This window comes from Mustela lutreola, chromosome 1 (genome assembly GCF_030435805.1).
Source record: "Mustela lutreola isolate mMusLut2 chromosome 1, mMusLut2.pri, whole genome shotgun sequence".
Taxonomy (NCBI): Eukaryota; Metazoa; Chordata; class Mammalia; order Carnivora; family Mustelidae; genus Mustela; species Mustela lutreola.
The window spans coordinates 102751440-102770722 of NC_081290.1; the positions used below are offsets into that span (position 1 = coordinate 102751440).

The window sequence follows — 19283 nt, forward strand, 5'->3', positions numbered from 1 at the left end:
TTTCCTCCGTATCCTTTTATCCTTCCCATGTCCTCCTTAGGGAAGAGAGCTTTGGAAAGTTTTTCTTTCCCCATTACCAAATCTTGCTAAGACACTTAATTAAAGACTTCCCTGACAGATTGCCCCTTCTGTTCAAGTCTTTTCTTAACAATTACATTGACCATTCCTGGTAGATTACCATTAGCTCTTTTAACTTAATATACAAATATTAGAAGGTCCATTCCTTAACGCTGTTTTCACCTTCCCTCATCTTCATAATTAGTGTGTTATATATACTCCTAATATATTCTTAATTCTAGCACAGTATCTAAGAGGCATTAAATTCTAGACATATTCTTCTATGTACCATTATGCAGCAGCAATCCTCACACCTTACAATAATCAGCATAATGGAGTAGAAAACTAATTCGTTAGCTGGTAGCAGGTAGTTGAATCACAAGAATGGTGAGACACTGAAGTGAACATCTTACTGTGCTGTACTCTACTGGAAGTTGGTGGGTTTTTGTTGTTGTTGTTGGTGGTGGTGGTGGTGGGTTTTTGTTGTTGTTGTTGTTGTTGTTGTTGTTGTTTTTGATAACTGTGCATGTATATCCATTGAATAAATTCACCATAACTGGGGATAATTACAACTTGCAACAAAAGAACCATGTAACCAAAACTAGCTCTAGGCAAAAGAAATGATGTCCGGAGAGTTCATCCTTGGTATCCCACCACCTTTCCCATTAGGCTATAATTTGCAATCTTTCCTTATTGCAATCTTTCCTTCAGAGGCCCAATCTGTGCACTATTCTCACCTGGAAGACAGAAACCTCTATTGAGCTTTGTATTTGAAAGTGCTTTGAACATTTTGGAGGACTGGAAAATAGTATACTTGATATTTTTGTGCAGCTAAGATTCAAGTCCCATTAGCACATACCATCTTGGTGCATTGGTGACTCAGCCCTAATACTAGCTCTGACCTTTACTAGGTTTATTCTCCTAAATATATTACCTCAATTAGCAATTTCAGACTTCTACTTTTAGTTATGTTTATCTATATTGTGCCATGTTTTCCATAAAGAATTTGCTTAGATTTTCAGTTCTACTGATTTTCAGGGATATTATAATTCTTTACAAAAGGCTTATGTTTTTAAGTGGCACTGCTATTTCCCAAATTCTCAAACTTTATTTAAAAATTAGTGTCTTCACAAGCACCTGAGGTTTTTTTCAAAGCATGTACTGTTTTAAGAGAAAATGTTATCCTTTTATATGAAAACTAAGGTTACAGAAAAAAGTTATTTCTATCAACATCATTCTCTTTTGCTAAACATATTGAAAGTAACTTTTAGTTTGCATTTTTCTTAATCTTTTTCAAAGAGAAATCAAATTGTGGTATTGATTTTGGATAACTTCCATACTACTCTTTCCAAATTCCCCAGGCTTAAAAAGCTGAATGGGTTTAAAATTAGTAAGTATCAGCCAAATATGCAATCCTAGAGCTGAAAATTTAAGTGGATGCATATATATATATATATATATATAGAGAGAGAGAGAGAGAGAGAGAGAGAGAGAGAGAGAGCGCGCGAGCGCATTTCTCTACTGGGATGTATAATATTCTAATGAGGTAATTTACCCCCCCCCCCAAAAAAAGTAAGACTTTGTTAGAGCAGCCTTCATATGAAGGCTCATCACAAATATTTCACTGTAAAATTAGGAGACATTAATATTACTATTTGAACAATACTGTGTATTATGTAGCAATAGGAAAGGCAAGAAGACTAGCTACCCCTTCATTAAAAAGGATGTTTTTTGGAATTATTGAGCCCCAGGCTTGTTTCTGCTGCCGTTGCTACAGACAATAGCCTGCCAGATAGGAAATGATGTTGATGAAGACATAAAATAACACTTACACACACATTTTATTCAGAAATCCAGAGATCTGGGAATAGTGTGTTAGGAGGGGGGTGGGAGTCAGGAAAGGGAGGGAAAAAAAATAAACAAGGGAATACATAAGGGTGAAAAAATATAATATGCAACAATTAATTCACACTCTGAAATTCCAGATGGCTCACTTTCAAACCAGCAATTATTTCATTGTTCTGGGTCCTTTTTCCAAAATTTTTTTTTTTTTTTGGAGTTATACCCCTATGAATTATCTCTGCCAAGACTTATCCAAAGGAAAAACCATAACTATAGAAAGTACAGTAAGCAAGAATGTGTAAGTCACTAACTCCTTTCTATTCCAATAAGTTGGTACCTGAAGATCTGGTTTTGTATAAAGGCATCTGAGCTGTCAGCAGCTACCCTTCTTTTCATTATTATTACAAATTTGGGGGTTATCATCTGAGTAGTACTGCAAATGAGGCCTAACTATAAAGTTGCTCCTGGATTAAATAAATACATATTGTCTATTTATCTATCTATCTGGAACTTAAGTTACTTCTCTCATAGATTGGCTTTTGGGATAGACTGTCAGATCAGTGCCCTCAACAGAGCACTATGCAAAGATTCAAGGCACATGGTTCTTCAAAATGAAACTTTATTTGGAAAACCCAAAAGACTCCACACCAAAACTGCTAGAACTCATACAGGAATTCAGTGAAGTATCAGGATATAAAATCAAAGTGCAGAAATCAGTTGCATTTCTGTGCACCACGAACAAGACAGAAGTAAGAGAAATTAAGGAGTCAATTCCATTTACAATTGCACCCCAAACCATAAGATACCTAGGAATTAATCTAACCAAAGAGGCAAAGAATCTGTACTCCAAAAACTAAAATACTCATGAGAGAAACTGAGGAAGAAACAAAGAAATGGAAAAATGTTCTATGCTCATGGATTGGAAGAACAAATATTGCAAAAATGTCTATGCTACCTAGAGCAATCTATACATGTAATGCAATCCCTATCAAAATACCAACAACTTTTTTTAAAGAAATGAAACAAATAATCCTAAAATTTATATGGAATCAGAAAAGACCTCAAATAGCGAGAGGAATGTTGGAAACAAAACAAAAAGTTGGTGGCATCACAATTCCAGATTTCAAGCTCTATTACAAAGCTGTTATCATCAAGATAGTATGGTACTGGCACAAAAACAGACACATAGATCATCGGAACAGAACAGAGCCCAGAAATGGACCCTCAACTCTATGGTCAACTGATCTTCGATAAAGCAGGAAAGAATGTCCAATGGAAAAAAGATAGTCTCTTCAACAAATGGTGTTGGGAAAACTGGATGGCCACATGCAGAAAAATGAAACTGGACCACTTCCTTACACCACACACAAGAATAGACTCAAAATGGATGAAAGACCTAAATGTGAGATAGGAATTCATCAAAATCCTTGAGGAGAACACAGGCAGCAACCTCTTCGACCTCAGCCACAGCAACTTCTTCCTAGACACATCGCCAAAGGCAAGGGAAGCAAGGGCAAAAATGAACTATTGGGACTTCAACAAGATCAAAACCTTGGGCACAGCAAAGGAGACAGTCAACAAAACCAAAAGACAACCGACAGAATGGGAGAAGATATTTGCAAATGATGTATCAGATAAAGGGTTAGTATCAAAAATCTATAAAGAACTTATCAAACTCAACACCCAAAGAACAACAATCTAATCAAGAAATGGGCAGAAGACATGAACAGACATTTCTGCAAAGAAGACATCCAAATGGCCAACAGACACATGAAAAAGTGCTCAATATCACTTGGCATCAGGGAAATACCAATCAAAACCACAATGAGATACCACCTCACACCAGTCAGAATGGCTAAAATTAACAAGTCAGGAAATGACAAGCGTTGGAGAGAATGTGAAGAAAGGGGAATCCTCCTACACTCTTGGTGTAGGGAATGCAAGCTGGTGCAGCTACTCTGGAAAACAGTATGGTGATTCCACAAAAAGTTGAAAATAGAGCTACCCTATGACCCAGCAATCGCACTACTGGGTCTTTACCCTAAGGATACAAATGTAGTGATTCAAAGGGGCACATGCACCCCAATGTTTATAGTAGCAATGTCCACAATAGCCAAACTATGGAAAGAGCCTAGATGTTCATCAACAGATGAATGGATAATATTCCATTATATAGACTATGCAGCCATCAAAAACCGAAATCTTGCCTTTGCAATGGTGTGGATGGAACTAGAGGTTATTATGCTAAGTGAAATAAATTTATCAGAGAAAGACGATTATCATAATGACCTCACTGATATAAGGAATTTGAGAAACAAGACAGATGATCATAGGGTAAGGCAGAGAAAAATGAAACAAGATGAAACCAGAGAGAGAGACAAACCATAAGAGACTCTTAATCTCAGGAAACTGAGGGTTGCTAGGGGTAGGGGACAGTGGGAGGGATGGAATGGCTGGGTGATAGACACTGGGAAGGGTATGTGCTATGATGAGTGCTGTGAATTGTTTAAGACTGACAAATCACAGACCTGTACCCCTGAACAAATAATACAGTATATGTTAATAAAAACAAAAAACAAAAACAAAAACAAAGTAATGCTGCCAGTAGCAGCAGCCTGGTTTTACCAAGAGGTTCTTCCCAAGAATTTCTGCAACAAAAAGAAAAAGTTGATAAATTATCTTTGTAACCAACAACCCCAAAGGAGTATTTAATGATCTCACCTGTTCTTTTAGAGTCTCTTAAATACTCCACTAATGGAGTCATCCTAATGTCCTTTCATGAACTACTAAAGTTTAGGGACTTTATCACTATCTCTTTCTAAAGTTTAAACAAAGAAGTTGTTTCTCACCCAAATAAAAGAAAACACATGACATATAACTCACATGGGAATTGTATTATAATGGAGAAGAGCACAGGATTAGTAAGAAGATCTAGGGTTCAGCTAGTTACACCTTAGCACAGGCATTTTATTTAACTTTTCTGTTAGTTCTTTGGGGTAAAATGAGATGGCTGGTCTACTTCTATGGAGTTAAAAAATAGGTAGAATGTGTAAAAGTACTTTGTTAGCTATAAAGCACTAAATATCTTAGTAATAATCCTATAAGAAAATCCATTAGAGGTATTATTAATATATTTCCCCTAATTAATTATATTATTTAATATATTTAATATATTATTTAATATGTTTAATATAATAATATTAATTAATGTTCCCCCCTTTTGTTGGAGAAGGGCATGGTTAATTCCTTAATTGAAATTTTGGAAATTAATTAATTGGAAATTTTGGAGAGTCTTTACTTTTCTCCACAGACAGCAATTTGTAGTATTATCGTTAGTTGAGTTACATTCATTTTCTTCCCGAGTTTTTATTTGGTATCTTGGTGATAAAGTTTTAGTTTTCACACTGTTGCAATAGGACTTAGAACCAGAATTTGTGTCACAATTCATGTAGCTAAAGTACACAGTTAATACTGAGTACTTCTGTTATTTTTGTATTTTTAAAGGTACAAAATAAAATTTCCCTGGAAAGCTGAGGTGTACTCGTGTTCCTTTAATGCTCCTGTTAAACTCAGAGTGAAGTGCTTCCCCACTGACCAAGAACTTAAAAATAGAATTGCTTCTATTTATATTAAACTAAAAGACAGCAGTGAGAAATACTGTCTTCCTAGTCTAAGAAAATTATAAGAGTCCCTGGGTGTCTCAGTCAGTTAAGTATCTGCCTTCACCTCAGGTTGTGATTCCAGGGTCCTGGGATAGAGCCCCATCTCAGGCTCCCTGCTCAGCAGGAAGTCTGCTTCTCCCTCTGCCCCTCCCCCAGCTCATGCTCTCTCCCTCTCTCTAATAAATAAATAGAATCTTTAAAAAAAATTGCAAAACTATTTAAAGCTATCATTAATACTAAACCAGTCAAAGGGCATCTATGAACAGGGATGGTCAGTATCTAAATATTTAAACAACAGATGTCAGTGGGAGGGCATGGATAATAGAGAAAATTTCGGTAATGCAATGAAGAACATCTTTAGCAAGGGATGAAATACTACATCTGGTACAGAGGAACAATGAGGTCCTGAGAAAGAGGACCACAGCCTCCTGGGGCTTCATATACATACACTACGTAATGTTCTGAACAAGAGTTCAACTTCTCAGGAAATCCCAAGAACACTAGATTCTGGAAAAGGAGCAACCCTACCATAAACTGGGATCATAATATGTATTATATTCTAGGAATTGTTTTAAGTACTCTGTGGCTACTAACTCCCACAATCTTCATAACTCTGAGATAAATATTTTATTATACCCATCTTAAATGAGGGGAGTAAAGTATATAAAGAATAAGGAGTTGCCCAAGCTTACACACACATTTAACTTGTAGAGCCAGGAATCAAAACTAGGTAATTTGGCTTCAAAACCAATACTAAGCTCTATGGATATCTTAGCATCTCTGACAGCCATCTACAAATGCAGGTTTCTGAACCTGCAAAGGCAAGGCAAAGATTCTGGGACCCGGTTAAAGTTACTGATGTTGCTCTTCAGGGCCCTATCCACACCCTACTTTGCTGACATGCTATTAAACGTCCACAAGTTACTTTGAATATTTTGAAAATAGTCTAAATAGGAACTTACATATTTTAAAAAGCAACAACAAAGTATCTGTTTGGCAGGCACTTAATGTTCTTGTATCCATACAGTACTTAATGTTCTTGGTAAAAGCAAGGCAGGGGGAAAAATTTTCAATTTTATGTTAAAATCAACATGTCCTGAAAATGACTCATCTCAAAAGAATAATACACATGGAACTTCTAAATTTAAGAAAAATCAGTACTCCCAACATTCACTGTAAGATAGTACACCAACCTTGCATAAGAAAGCATCTTGGGGGAGGGTCAAATTTTCCCCTCCTGGTTATTTCACACAACATAAACAGAGGTCAAGAGGCACCAACTGTTTAGACCATGACCTCACACCATCTTCTACTGTTGAACTCCTTAAAGGGCTGAATACCAGTCAAAGCCAAAAGGTTTATGTCTAGTTCACGAAAATGCCATTTTTGTTGTTAATCCTGTAAGAGCTCTCTCATCGCAGCAATACAATTCAAACAACTTTTTTCTATAAAAACAATGACTAATAATGGGCCTGTATTGATAACTTGATTAATGCATTATGCAACTTTAAAAATTGGGAACTGGGAGCCTGGGCAGCTCAGTCAGTTAAGCATCTGCCTTCAGCTCTGGTCATGATCCCAGGGTCCTGGGATGGAGCACTACAAAGTGCTCCCTGCTCAGCAGGGAAGTCTGCTTCTGTACCTCCCCTCTGCTCATGATCTCTCTCTCTTCTCTCAAATTAAAAAACAACAACAACAACAACAACTTAAAAAATAAATAAAAATTGGGAATAAGTATTTCAACTACCTAAGTAGTTGACACATTCTTTAATTTGTATTAAAGAAATGTAATATAATTGGGAAAACTGGAAAATACAGAATCACAAGACTTTGTCATAGTCTTATTTCCAAAAGAATACATCCTGAGTATAAAATAACTTCTGATGTTCATTTGTCTTTAGTTGTCAACAGTTATTATTGATGCTGTTAATAGTTAGTTTTTGAGAAAGATGACAAAACTGGCCTACCAGAACTTCATGGACTTCAATAAATGAAATTTAATTAGACCTTTTAAAATCTGGCATGCAGGGTTGTTTTAAATTTTTTTGTTTTGCCTCTCCATCAGAGGCTATGAACAGCTAAAATACTGTGTAATTTTTCTTTTAAACAGTAATTTTTCAGCAGCCCAAATCATCAATCATCATCTTAAGGCTGGTGAACTTGAAAGCTCCTAATTCCTAAGTTAATTTTCACTGTTCCTACAATATCTGTTAAGATGAGTGAAAAACAGTCATTTGACACCTTAATATAGATGTATGTTAACTTTGATAACAATTTCTTAATATACTGACAGTATGATAGTACATGAAAAATGGAAATATATCGATTTTAAATGCTCTTCTAAAAGAAATAACCTACAAATATTCTTTAATTAGGTAGCTAGTAAACTGTATAGTAGCCTATAAACCAGCTAGGTAGCCAGTTTATAATAACCTAGAATTTTAAAAAGTAGACTATTGCTTTTACATCAACTTACTGGAAACTGCACTGGCAACACTTTGACATATATTTACTCTTCATAGTTAGTCGACATTTATTACTAATTATTTTGCCACATGGAAAGAAAACGTTCAGTACACAGTTATAAATCTCATTCTTTTTAAAAAAGTCACCTTAAGTATACCTCTCTGATTACTTAGGTAAGCAATAGCAATAATGTTCAAATGCCATGTCTCTGAGCTTTTATGATATCTGGCTTTCTAGAATCAACAGCTGGTCCTTTTCAATATTATTACAATATGACCAGTTAATAAGTTTGATGAAAATTCTAACTTGTTATTTCTGAAGAGAAGATGTTTATAATACAGATATACAATATACTAGGTACTAGGTACTATGTACCTACAAATAGGAAACTGAATGTTCATCTAGTTCAAGTTATCTAAATGTATCAAGAAAAACAATCTGGCTAGGTTGAGGGGGAGGAGTCAAGATGGCGGAGAAGTAGCAAGCTGAGACTGCTTCAGCTAGCCGGAGATCAGCTAGATAGCTTATCTAAAGATTGCAAACACCTGAAAATCCATCGGCAGATCGAAGAGAAGAAGAACAGCAATTCTGGAAACAGAAAATCAACCACTTTCTGAAAGGTAGGACCGGCGGAGAAGTGAATCCAAAGCGACGGGAAGATAGACCCCGGGGGGAGGGGCCGGCTCCCGGCAAGCGGCGGAGCAACCGTGCACAAAATCAGGACTTTTAAAAGTCTGTTCCGCTGAGGGACATCGCTCCAGAGGCTAAACCGGGGCGAAGCCCACGCGGGGTCAGCGTGGCCTCAGGTCCCGCAGGGTCACAGAAGGATCGGGGGTGTCTGAGTGTCGCAGAGCTTGCGGGTATTGGAACGGGAAAGCCGGCTACAGAGACAGAGCTGACCGTAAGCTCGCAGCTCGGTGTTACCTTGAACCGGTCGCAGGCTCGGTGAGCTCGGAGCGCGGCCGGAGGTCAGGCAGACGGGAGTAACTGGGCGCTGTTCTCTGAGGGCGCACTGAGGAGTGGGGCCCTGGGCTCTCAGCTCCTCCGGGCCGGAGACCAGGAGGCCGCCATTTGTATTCCCGTCCTCCGGAACTCTACGGAAAGCGCTCAGGTAACAAAAGCTCCTGAAAGCAAACCCGAGCGGATTACTCACCCTGGCCCCGGGTAAGGGCGGTGTAATTCCGCCTGGGGCAAAGACACTTGAGAATCACTACACCAGGCCCCTCCCCCAGAAGATCAACAAGAAATCCAGCCGAGACCAAGTTCACCTACCAAGGAGTGCGGTTTCAATACCAAGGAGAGCAGCAGAATTCCAGAGGAGGAGAAAGCCAAACACGGAACTCATGGCTTTTTTCCTGTGATTTTTTTTAGTCTTGCAGTTAATTTAATTTTTTCTTTTTCATTTTTTTTTTCTCGCCTTCGAGTAAAATTTTTTTTAAACTGTTACCTTTGTCTTTTTTAACGATTTTTTACTAGTTTATCTAATATATATATTTTTTTCTTTTTTACATTTTTCTTAGGTGTTTTCTTTTTTTAAAAATTCTTTTCTTTTCTTTTCTTTTTTTTTTCTTTTATTTTTGTTTTTTTTTTCTTTCTTCCTTTTTGAACCTCTTTTTATCCTCTTTCTCCCCACTCACGATTTTGGATCTCTACTAATTTGGTTAAAGCATATTTTCCTGGGGTTGTTGCCACCCTTTTAGTATTTTACTTGCCCCTTCATTTACTCTTATCTGGACAAAATGACAAGACATAAAAATTCAACACAAAAAAAAGAACAAGAGGCAGTACCGAAGGCTAGGGACCTAATCAATACAGACATCGGTAAGATGTCAGATCTAGAGTTCAGAATGACAATTCTCAAGGTTCTAGCCGGGCTCGAAAAAGGCATGGAAGATATTAGAGAAACCCTCTCGAGAGATATAAAAGCCCTTTCTGGAGAAATAAAAGAACTAAAATCTAACCAAGGTGAAATCAAAAAAGCTATTAATGAGGTGCAATCAAAAATGGAGGCTCTCACTGCTAGGATAAATGAGGCAGAAGAAAGAATTAGTGATATAGAAGACCAAATGACAGAGAATAAAGAAGCTGAGCAAAAGAGGGACAAACAGCTACTGGACCACGAGGGGAGAATTCGAGAGATAAGTGACACCATAAGACGAAACAACATTAGAATAATTGGGATTCCAGAAGAAGAAGAAAGTGAGAGGGGAGCAGAAGGTATACTGGAGAGAATTATTGGGGAGAATTTCCCCAATATGGCAAAGGGAACGAGCATCAAAATTCAGGAGGTTCAGAGAACGCCCCTCAAAATCAATAAGAATAGGCCCACACCCCGTCACCTAATAGTAAAATTTACAAGTCTCAATGACAAAGAGAAAATCCTGAAAGCAGCCCGGGAAAAGAAGTCTGTAACATACAATGGTAAAAATATTAGATTGGCAGCTGACTTATCCACAGAGACCTGGCAGGCCAGAAAGAGCTGGCATGATATTTTCAGAGCACTAAACGAGAAAAACATGCAGCCAAGAATACTATATCCAGCTAGGCTATCATTGAAAATAGAAGGAGAGATTAAAAGCTTCCAGGACAAACAACAACTGAAAGAATTTGCAAATACCAAACCAGCTCTACAGGAAATCTTGAAAGGGGTCCTCTAAGCAAAGAGAGAGCCTACAAGTGGTAGATCAGAAAGGAACAGAGACCATATACAGTAACAGTCACCTTACAGGCAATACAATAGCACTAAATTCATATCTCTCAATAGTTACCCTGAATGTGAATGGGCTAAATGCCCCTGTCAAAAGACACAGGGTATCAGAATGGATAAAAAAACAAAACCCATCTATATGTTGCCTCCAAGAAACACATTTTAAGCCCGAAGACACCTCCAGATTTAAAGTGAGGGGGTGGAAAAGAATTTACCATGCTAATGGACATCAGAAGAAAGCAGGAGTGGCAATCCTTATATCAGATCAATTAGATTTTAAGCCAAAGACTATAATAAGAGATGAGGAAGGACACTATATCATACTCAAAGGGTCTGTCCAACAAGAAGATTTAACAATTTTAAATATCTATGCCCCCAATGTGGGAGCAGCCAACTATATAAACCAATTAATAACAAAATCAAAGAAACACATCAACAATAATACAATAATAGTAGGGGACTTTAACACTCCCCTCACTGAAATGGACAGGTCATCCAAGCAAAAGATCAGCAAGGAAATAAAGGCCTTAAACGACACACTGGACCAGATGGACATCACAGATATATTCAGAATATTTCATCCCAAAGCAACAGAATACACATTCTTCTCTAGTGCACATGGAACATTCTCCAGAATAGATCACATCCTCGGTCCTAAATCAGGACTCAGCCGGTATCAAAAGATTGGGATCATTCCCTGCATATTTTCAGACCACAATGCTCTAAAGCTAGAACTCAACCACAAAAGGAAGTTTGGAAAGAACCCAAATACATGGAGACTAAACAGTATCCTTCTAAAGAATGAATGGGTCAACTGGGAAATTAAAGAAGAATTGAAAAAAATCATGGAAACAAATGATAATGAAAATACAACGGTTCAAAATCTGTGGGACACAACAAAGGCAGTCCTGAGAGGAAAATATATAGCGGTACAAGCCTTTCTCAAGAAACAAGAAAGGTCTCAGGTACACAACCTAACCCTACACCTAAAAGAGCTGGAGAAAGAACAAGAAAGAAACCCTAAGCCCAGCAGGAGAAGAGAAATCATAAAGATCAGAGCAGAAATCAATGAAATAGAAACCAAAAAAACAATAGAACAAATCAACGAAACTAGGAGCTGGTTCTTTGAAAGAATTAATAAAATTGATAAACCCCTGGCCCGACTTATCAAAAAGAAAAGAGAAAGGACCCAAATAAATAAAATCATGAATGAAAGAGGAGAGATCACAACTAACACCAAAGAAATACAAACTATTATAAGAACATACTATGAGCAACTCTACGGCAATAAATTTGACAATCTGGAAGAAATGGATGCATTCCTAGAAACATATAAACTACCACAACTGAACCAGGAAGAAATAGAAAGCCTGAACAGACCCATAACCAGTAAGGAGATTGAAACAGTCATTAAAAATCTCCAAACAAACAAAAGCCCAGGGCCAGACGGCTTCCCGGGGGAATTCTACCAAACATTTAAAGAAGAACTAATTCCTATTCTCCTGAAACTGTTCCAAAAAATAGAAATGGAAGGAAAACTTCCAAACTCATTTTATGAGGCTAGCATCACCTTGATCCCAAAACCAGACAAGGATCCCACCAAAAAAGAGAGCTATAGACCGATATCCTTGATGAACACAGATGCGAAAATATTCAACAAAATACTAGCCAATAGGATTCAACAGTACATTAAAAAGATCATTCACCACGACCAAGTGGGATTTATTCCAGGGCTGCAAGGTTGGTTCAACATCCGCAAATCAGTCAATGTGATACAACACATCAATAAAAGAAAGAACAAGAACCATATGATACTCTCAATAGATGCTGAAAAAGCATTTGACAAAGTACAGTATCCCTTCCTGATCAAAACTCTTCAAAGTGTAGGGATAGAGGGCACATACCTCAATATCATCAAAGCCATCTATGAAAAACCCACCGCAAATATCATTCTCAATGGAGAAAAACTGAAAGCTTTTCCGCTAAGGTCAGGAACACGGCAGGGATGTCCATTATCACCACTGCTATTCAACATCGTACTAGAGGTCCTAGCCTCAGCAATCAGACAACAAAAGGAAATTAAAGGCATCCAAATCGGCAAAGAAGAAGTCAAATTATCACTCTTCGCAGATGATATGATACTCTATGTGGAAAACCCAAAAGACTCCACTCCAAAACTGCTAGAACTTATACAGGAATTCAGTAAAGTGTCAGGATATAAAATCAATGCACAGAAATCAGTTGCATTTCTCTACACCAACAGCAAGACAGAAGAAAGAGATATTAAGGAGTCAATCCCATTTACAATTGCATCCAAAACCATAAGATACCTAGGAATAAACCTAACCAAAGAGACACAGAATCTATACTCAGAAAACTATAAAGTACTCATGAAAGAAATTGAGGAAGACACAAAGAAATGGAAAAATGTTCCATGCTCCTGGATTGGAAGAATAAATATTGTGAAAATGTCTATGCTACCTAAAGCAATCTACACATTTAATGCAATTCCTATCAAAGTACCATCCATCTTTTTCAAAGAAATGGAACAAATAATGCTAAAATTTATATGGAACCAGAAAAGACCTCGAATAGCCAAAGGGATATTGAAAAAGAAAGCCAACGTTGGTGGCATCACAATTCCGGACTTCAAGCTCTATTACAAAGCTGTCATCATCAAGACAGCATGGTACTGGCACAAAAACAGACACATAGATCAATGGAACAGAATAGAGAGCCCAGAAATAGACCCTCAAATCTATGGTCAACTAATCTTCGACAAAGCAGGAAAGAATGTCCAATGGAAAAAAGACAGCCTTTTCAATAAATGGTGCTGGGGAAATTGGACAGCCACATGCAGAAAAATGAAATTGGACCATTTCCTTACACCACACACAAAAATAGACTCAAAATGGATGAAGGACCTCAATGTACGAAAGGAATCCATCAAAATCCTTGAGGAGAACACGGGCAGCAACCTCTTCGACCTCTGCCGCAGCAACATCTTCCTAGGAACAACGCAAAAGGCAAGGGAAGCAAGGGAAAATATGAACTACTGGGATTTCATCAAGATCAAAAGCTTTTGCACAGCAAAGGAAACAGTTAACAAAATCAAAAGACAACTGACAGAATGGGAGAAGATATTTGCAAACGACATATCAGATAAAGGACTAGTGTCCAGAATCTATAAAGAACTTAGCAAACTCAACACCCAAAGAACAAATAATCCAATCAAGAAATGGGCAGAGGACATGAACAGACATTTCTGCAAAGAAGACATCCAGATGGCCAACAGACACATGAAAAAGTGCTCCATATCACTCGGCATCAGGGAAATACAAATCAAAACCACAATGAGATATCACCTCACACCAGTCAGAATGGCTAAAATCAACAAGTCAGGAAATGACAGATGCTGGCGAGGATGCGGAGAAAGGGGAACCCTCCTACACTGTTGGTGGGAATGCAAGCTGGTGCAGCCACTCTGGAAAACAGCATGGAGGTTCCTCAAAATGTTGAAAATAGAACTGCCCTATGACCCAGCAATTGCACTATTGGGTATTTACCCTAAAGATACAAATGTAGTGATCCAAAGGAGCACATGCACCCGAATGTTTATAGCAGCAATGTCCACAATAGCCAAACTATGGAAAGAACCTAGATGTCCATCAACAGATGAATGGATCAAGAAGATGTGGTATATATACACAATGGAATACTATGCAGCCATCAAAAGAAATGAAATCTTGCCATTTGCAACAACATGGATGGAACTAGAGCGTATCATGCTTAGCGAAATAAGTCAAGCAGAGAAAGACAACTATCATATGATCTCCCTGATATGAGGAAGTGGTGATGCAACATGGAGGCTTAAGTGGGTAGAAGAAGAATAAATGAAACAAGATGGGATTGGGAGGGAGACAAACCATAAGTGACTCTTAATCTCACAAAACAAACTGAGGGTTGCCGGGGGGAGGGGGTTTGGGAGAAGGGGTTGGGATTATGGACATTGGGGAGGGCATGTGATTTGGTGAGTGCTGTGAAGTGTGTAAACCTGGTGATTCACAGACCTGTACCCCTGGGGATAAAAATATATGTTTATAAAAAATAAAAAAATTATAAAAAAAAAAAAAAAGAAAAAAAAAAAGAAAAACAATCTGATAACCAACATCCCTGCAAAAAAATACATCCTCACAAAACACAGGTGATTTCCTTCCTAAATTATAAGGGAGCAAAAACCGTAGGTAAAAATGTAGGTTTCTTTAACCAATTAAAAACAACGTAGACCATTAAAAGACTGGTCAAGTCTACAAGAGAAATAACACACAAAAAAGCCAGTTATATTTCAGGAACAAGTATTTCTTTTTATTTTTATGTTATATTGACAAATGTATTTCTTTTTATTGTTATAAAGTTTTCTCCAATGTAGTTCAGTAAATGAAGCATTTAATTTTATTTTATTCCACTGTTGGTCATAGTTTGAGCCCTACACACTCCCTTCCCTTTCACCTCAAAGGGAGCTCCTTTGTATGTAGCCACACACTCATCATTAGTAAAGAGATCAGGCTGGATCTGCTCCCAAATCTTCTTCTTAGGATTCAGCTCCTTGTCAGGTTCTCCTATTGGGGGGAAAAAAAAAGTTACATAGCTAACATATTAAATAAATTATCTATAGAGATTTCTGTTGAACTGTCTAGGCAACACTTTCTGATCTTTAAACCTGATCAGAATTTTTTAACACTTACTTATTAACACTTATTTTTTTATGTCATCAGCAGTTTATATTATTGATTGGTAAAATAAAATAATTTGTCATTTCCTAACATGGCTTCTCCTTTGACATGCTTAATCGTGATGTTTAAGGGACACCCTTGCAGTTTAAGATGACTTTTTAAAATAAAATTCTCTCCTAATGATGGCTTGAGCCCCACTAATGGGAGGATCAGCACAACCTATAGGATATTATTTAGAGTTGATATTCTCTATTGTAATTTTGTTTATTAGGGCACATAATGCATGGTGCACTGGGTGTAGTGCATAAACAATGAATTCTGGAACACTGAAAATAAATTAAAAAATAAAATAAAAATAAAAATAATTTTTGTTTGTTTCACTGTAAAGATGATGCTCAGTTTTAAACATTAAATTGTACAAGTTGCTTTGTTAAAACAAAACTAAATATGGACACACACACACACAAAATATTTTGTCATTTCTATACAAATGTGAAAGATTATTTTTTACTGTTATAATAAATATTTCTACAGGTAATACAGCTAAGAGAATTTATTCCCCAAATTATTAAAACAAAAATATAAGATACTCATTTTGTCACTATATAGACAGAAAAACTGTGAAAAGATGAGAGCATAATTTGATATGTTATATTTTTACATGTGGCACAAACAGCTTATGTGATTGCTGCTACAGTGCTTAAAGATTTCTTACTGATACTAGAGAATGGGTTAAATATTAAGATTATCTAGCTAAATACAGTAACTATTTTGGGTTTCATCTGCTGCCCATTCCATTTGACGAGATGGAAAGAGATAAAAAGGTTTAGTAAGGAGACAAGTACAAGCATTTGCTAAGCACAAGAAATATATACTGTTGCAAACAATGCACACAATACTCTGATTTTAAATATAAGGAAACTGGTGTTCAGAGAAGATAAATTGCTCAAAGCTACATGATCAACAAATTATAATTTGACACCAAAACCTGTGTTCTGCTAGTACAGAATCTTGCCTCCTGATAAACTATTCTTTAGAAAAGAAATAACATTCTCACATGTGGATAATAATCCATCCTCTCTTTATCATAAACCACACTAAAAGTTTATCATCAACAAAAGACAAATATATTGTAAAATGCATCTGGTCTACTTAGCACCAATATATCAAACAACCCCTCTATTTAATGACTGATAAGAAAGCAGAAATTAAAGTTTAATATAACATCATTTTGGTAGCTCGGGATGTTCAATAACACTTGGAATAAAGAATCAATTCTGGGTGCCTGGGCGGCTCAGTCAGTTAAGCGGCTGCCTTCAGCTTGGTTCATGATTCCAGGGTCCTGGGATGGAGCCCCACATGGGGCTCCCTGCTCAGCAGATAGCCTGCTTCTCCCTCTTCCCCTGCCTGCCACTCTGCCTACTTGTGCTCTCTCTCTCTCTCTCTCTCTCTCTGGCAAATAAATAAAATCTTAAAAAAAAAAAAAAAAAAAAAAGAAAAGAAAAAGAATCAGTTCAAGAAACAATGAAGAAAAAGCAACATATCTCTTAAGCACTAATGTGAAAAAAAAAACTGCTTTCCTGAAGGTAATAAAAAGTTTTTCTGAAGTCTAATTCAGTAATGACAGAAATAGAACCTTCTAGATCTTTTCTAAAGTGAATACCAACTTCAAATCTTCTGCAATTACTTTAAAAAGAATCTTTTAACATTACTGAACTAATTATATTTTATATTCTGATTATATCTCATTACCTACACTAGTTTTTATTCTCCACTCATACAACAGGAACAAAACTGAGGAAATTGGTTGGCCGTAGTGATTTTGTTCTTTATTAGCGCTTTAGAAACTGCCATGAAACTGGCAAGAACACACAAAACTGTCCTCTGGTATGCAGGTTTTCAGGGATGACAGAATAGTTAGTTAAATGATGTATCTATTCCAGAAGAACATGCAATGAAACTAAAACTGAAAGACCAGTATAAAAGATAAGGATTTCTCTTGTTCTTTTAGGAGCATTTGATTGGACAACAGAGAACTAATTAATAAACAATAGGAAAAAATATCAATATATAAAGTATCTGCAAGAGTTTTTTTTGTTTGTTTCTAAACTACTCCTTAGTCTACAAACATAATCCTACTTTGCTTATACACAGAGCATGTGGGGAAGTGGGCATTCCAGAATTCTACAAAGCTGGAGTCAGACATATTATTCAGGGAGACTGGAGTACTAACTTTGAATTCCCCCAGCCCACCCAAAAAAGAATAATGAATTAATTTAAGAAGCAGAGCATCCCAGATTTGTGTGAAAGCTTCTTATCAAGAGTACAGATTGTGTGAGTTCTTACTAAATGCAGACATAAAACTGTGATGCAGCACAAAACTAAGCTTCTCAGATCTAGGAAGATACTGACATGTATACAAAATAATACTCATACTAGCACATAGTGCTTACTATACTATCAGTACACTAAGTGCTTTACATATATTTACTCACTCAATCCTCTCAGTACACTACATAAATACTATTAATTACCCCCATTTTACAGAGGAGCAAATTGAGGTACAAAGCTAAGAACTTAAAATATCAAGCAGGTAGCTAAGTGTTGCCAAAGTTAAACCTCACAAAACCCACACAATATAGATACCATTAAAAACTCCTTTTTATAGATAAAAAAGATGAGCCTCACAAAGGTTCCCAGGTCACCCAGCACTGCAGAGTCAAGATCTTAAGCTTTAAGTTCTTAAAGAAGACTAATAATTTTCTAGGAACAAATACTTGAACTAAATCTAAACTAGAAACTACTAAAAGAAACCTCTAAAGCATGGCTGTTACTTTCAACACACCAGACTCAATACCTGAACACTCCGAATGTAGTTGTGAGACTTTAATCAATAAATGAAACGTGATTCAGACAAATAAAATTGAGATTATAACTAAAACATGTCACATTATAACTGAATATAAATTAGAGTTGACAAGTCTTAAATGCTTACTCAAAATGTTTCTCAATAATACATTATTTGGTAGCATATAAAGCTAGTTTGAAATACAAATTTAAATCATCTGCCATGAAAAACACACCTAATATTTTAAATAACTGTTTTTTAAGAAACTATATTGTCCAGAGAAGTCTTTTTCATCATTCCTGTGTATTATGTCCTTCTAATCTTATTTTCCTTTTTTTAAAAATCTTTTTGAAATGGCTATCCAAAGAAGTTCAATGATATCAACAAAAGTTCTTAAACCTAAAAACTGCAGAGCCTCTGAAATTGCTAAATGCATGCCAATAATCACCATTTGGAAATGGTTACACATAATGTAATAGAACTAATCCTTCAGAGACTATTTTAGGCCAACTCACTGTAAACAAAGCATACAGGGAACAGGAAATAGTTTAGAAAGGAGTTTGTACAGATGTAAAATGCTGTGACCACCTTCTCAGAATTTAAAACCTATAAAAAGCAATAAATGCAAATTCCAAAGTCCCAGTTATTCACAAGTCTGGAATAAGAACAAGAAACTTCATTTTAATTAGGCTACTCTTTTACACAGGATGCTCACTGATTATCAGCTTCTCTTTGATAGCTACCATGCCCATAAAAAGCATAGCATAAATAAATGAATTATTTTATGTTTAACTGAGTTTTTGAGATATAATAATTTTAACTATTGCCAACTGTGGCACAAAAACTAAAGTATAACTTTGCAAATAAAAGTCAATTAATTTGGAGTGCCTGAGTGGCTCTGTCAGTTAAGCATCTAAACTTCCGATCAGGTCATGATCTCAGGGTCCCAGGATCTAGCCCTGTGGCAA

The 19283-nt window shown here is 36.6% G+C and overlaps 1 protein-coding gene across 2 annotated transcripts in view; it reads right to left on the reverse strand.

The window, feature by feature from the left end:
• Positions 1 to 15072: 15072 nt before the first annotated feature.
• AIMP1 (aminoacyl tRNA synthetase complex interacting multifunctional protein 1) overlaps positions 15073 to 19283 on the reverse strand; it is a 32676-nt gene continuing 28465 nt past the window's right edge. For both annotated transcript variants that reach the window (XM_059171507.1, XM_059171517.1), the window contains exon 7: positions 15073 to 15353. In XM_059171507.1, coding sequence (XP_059027490.1) covers positions 15187 to 15353 — 167 coding nt within the window. In that variant the 3' untranslated portion in view covers positions 15073 to 15186. The remainder of the gene's footprint in view (positions 15354 to 19283) is intronic.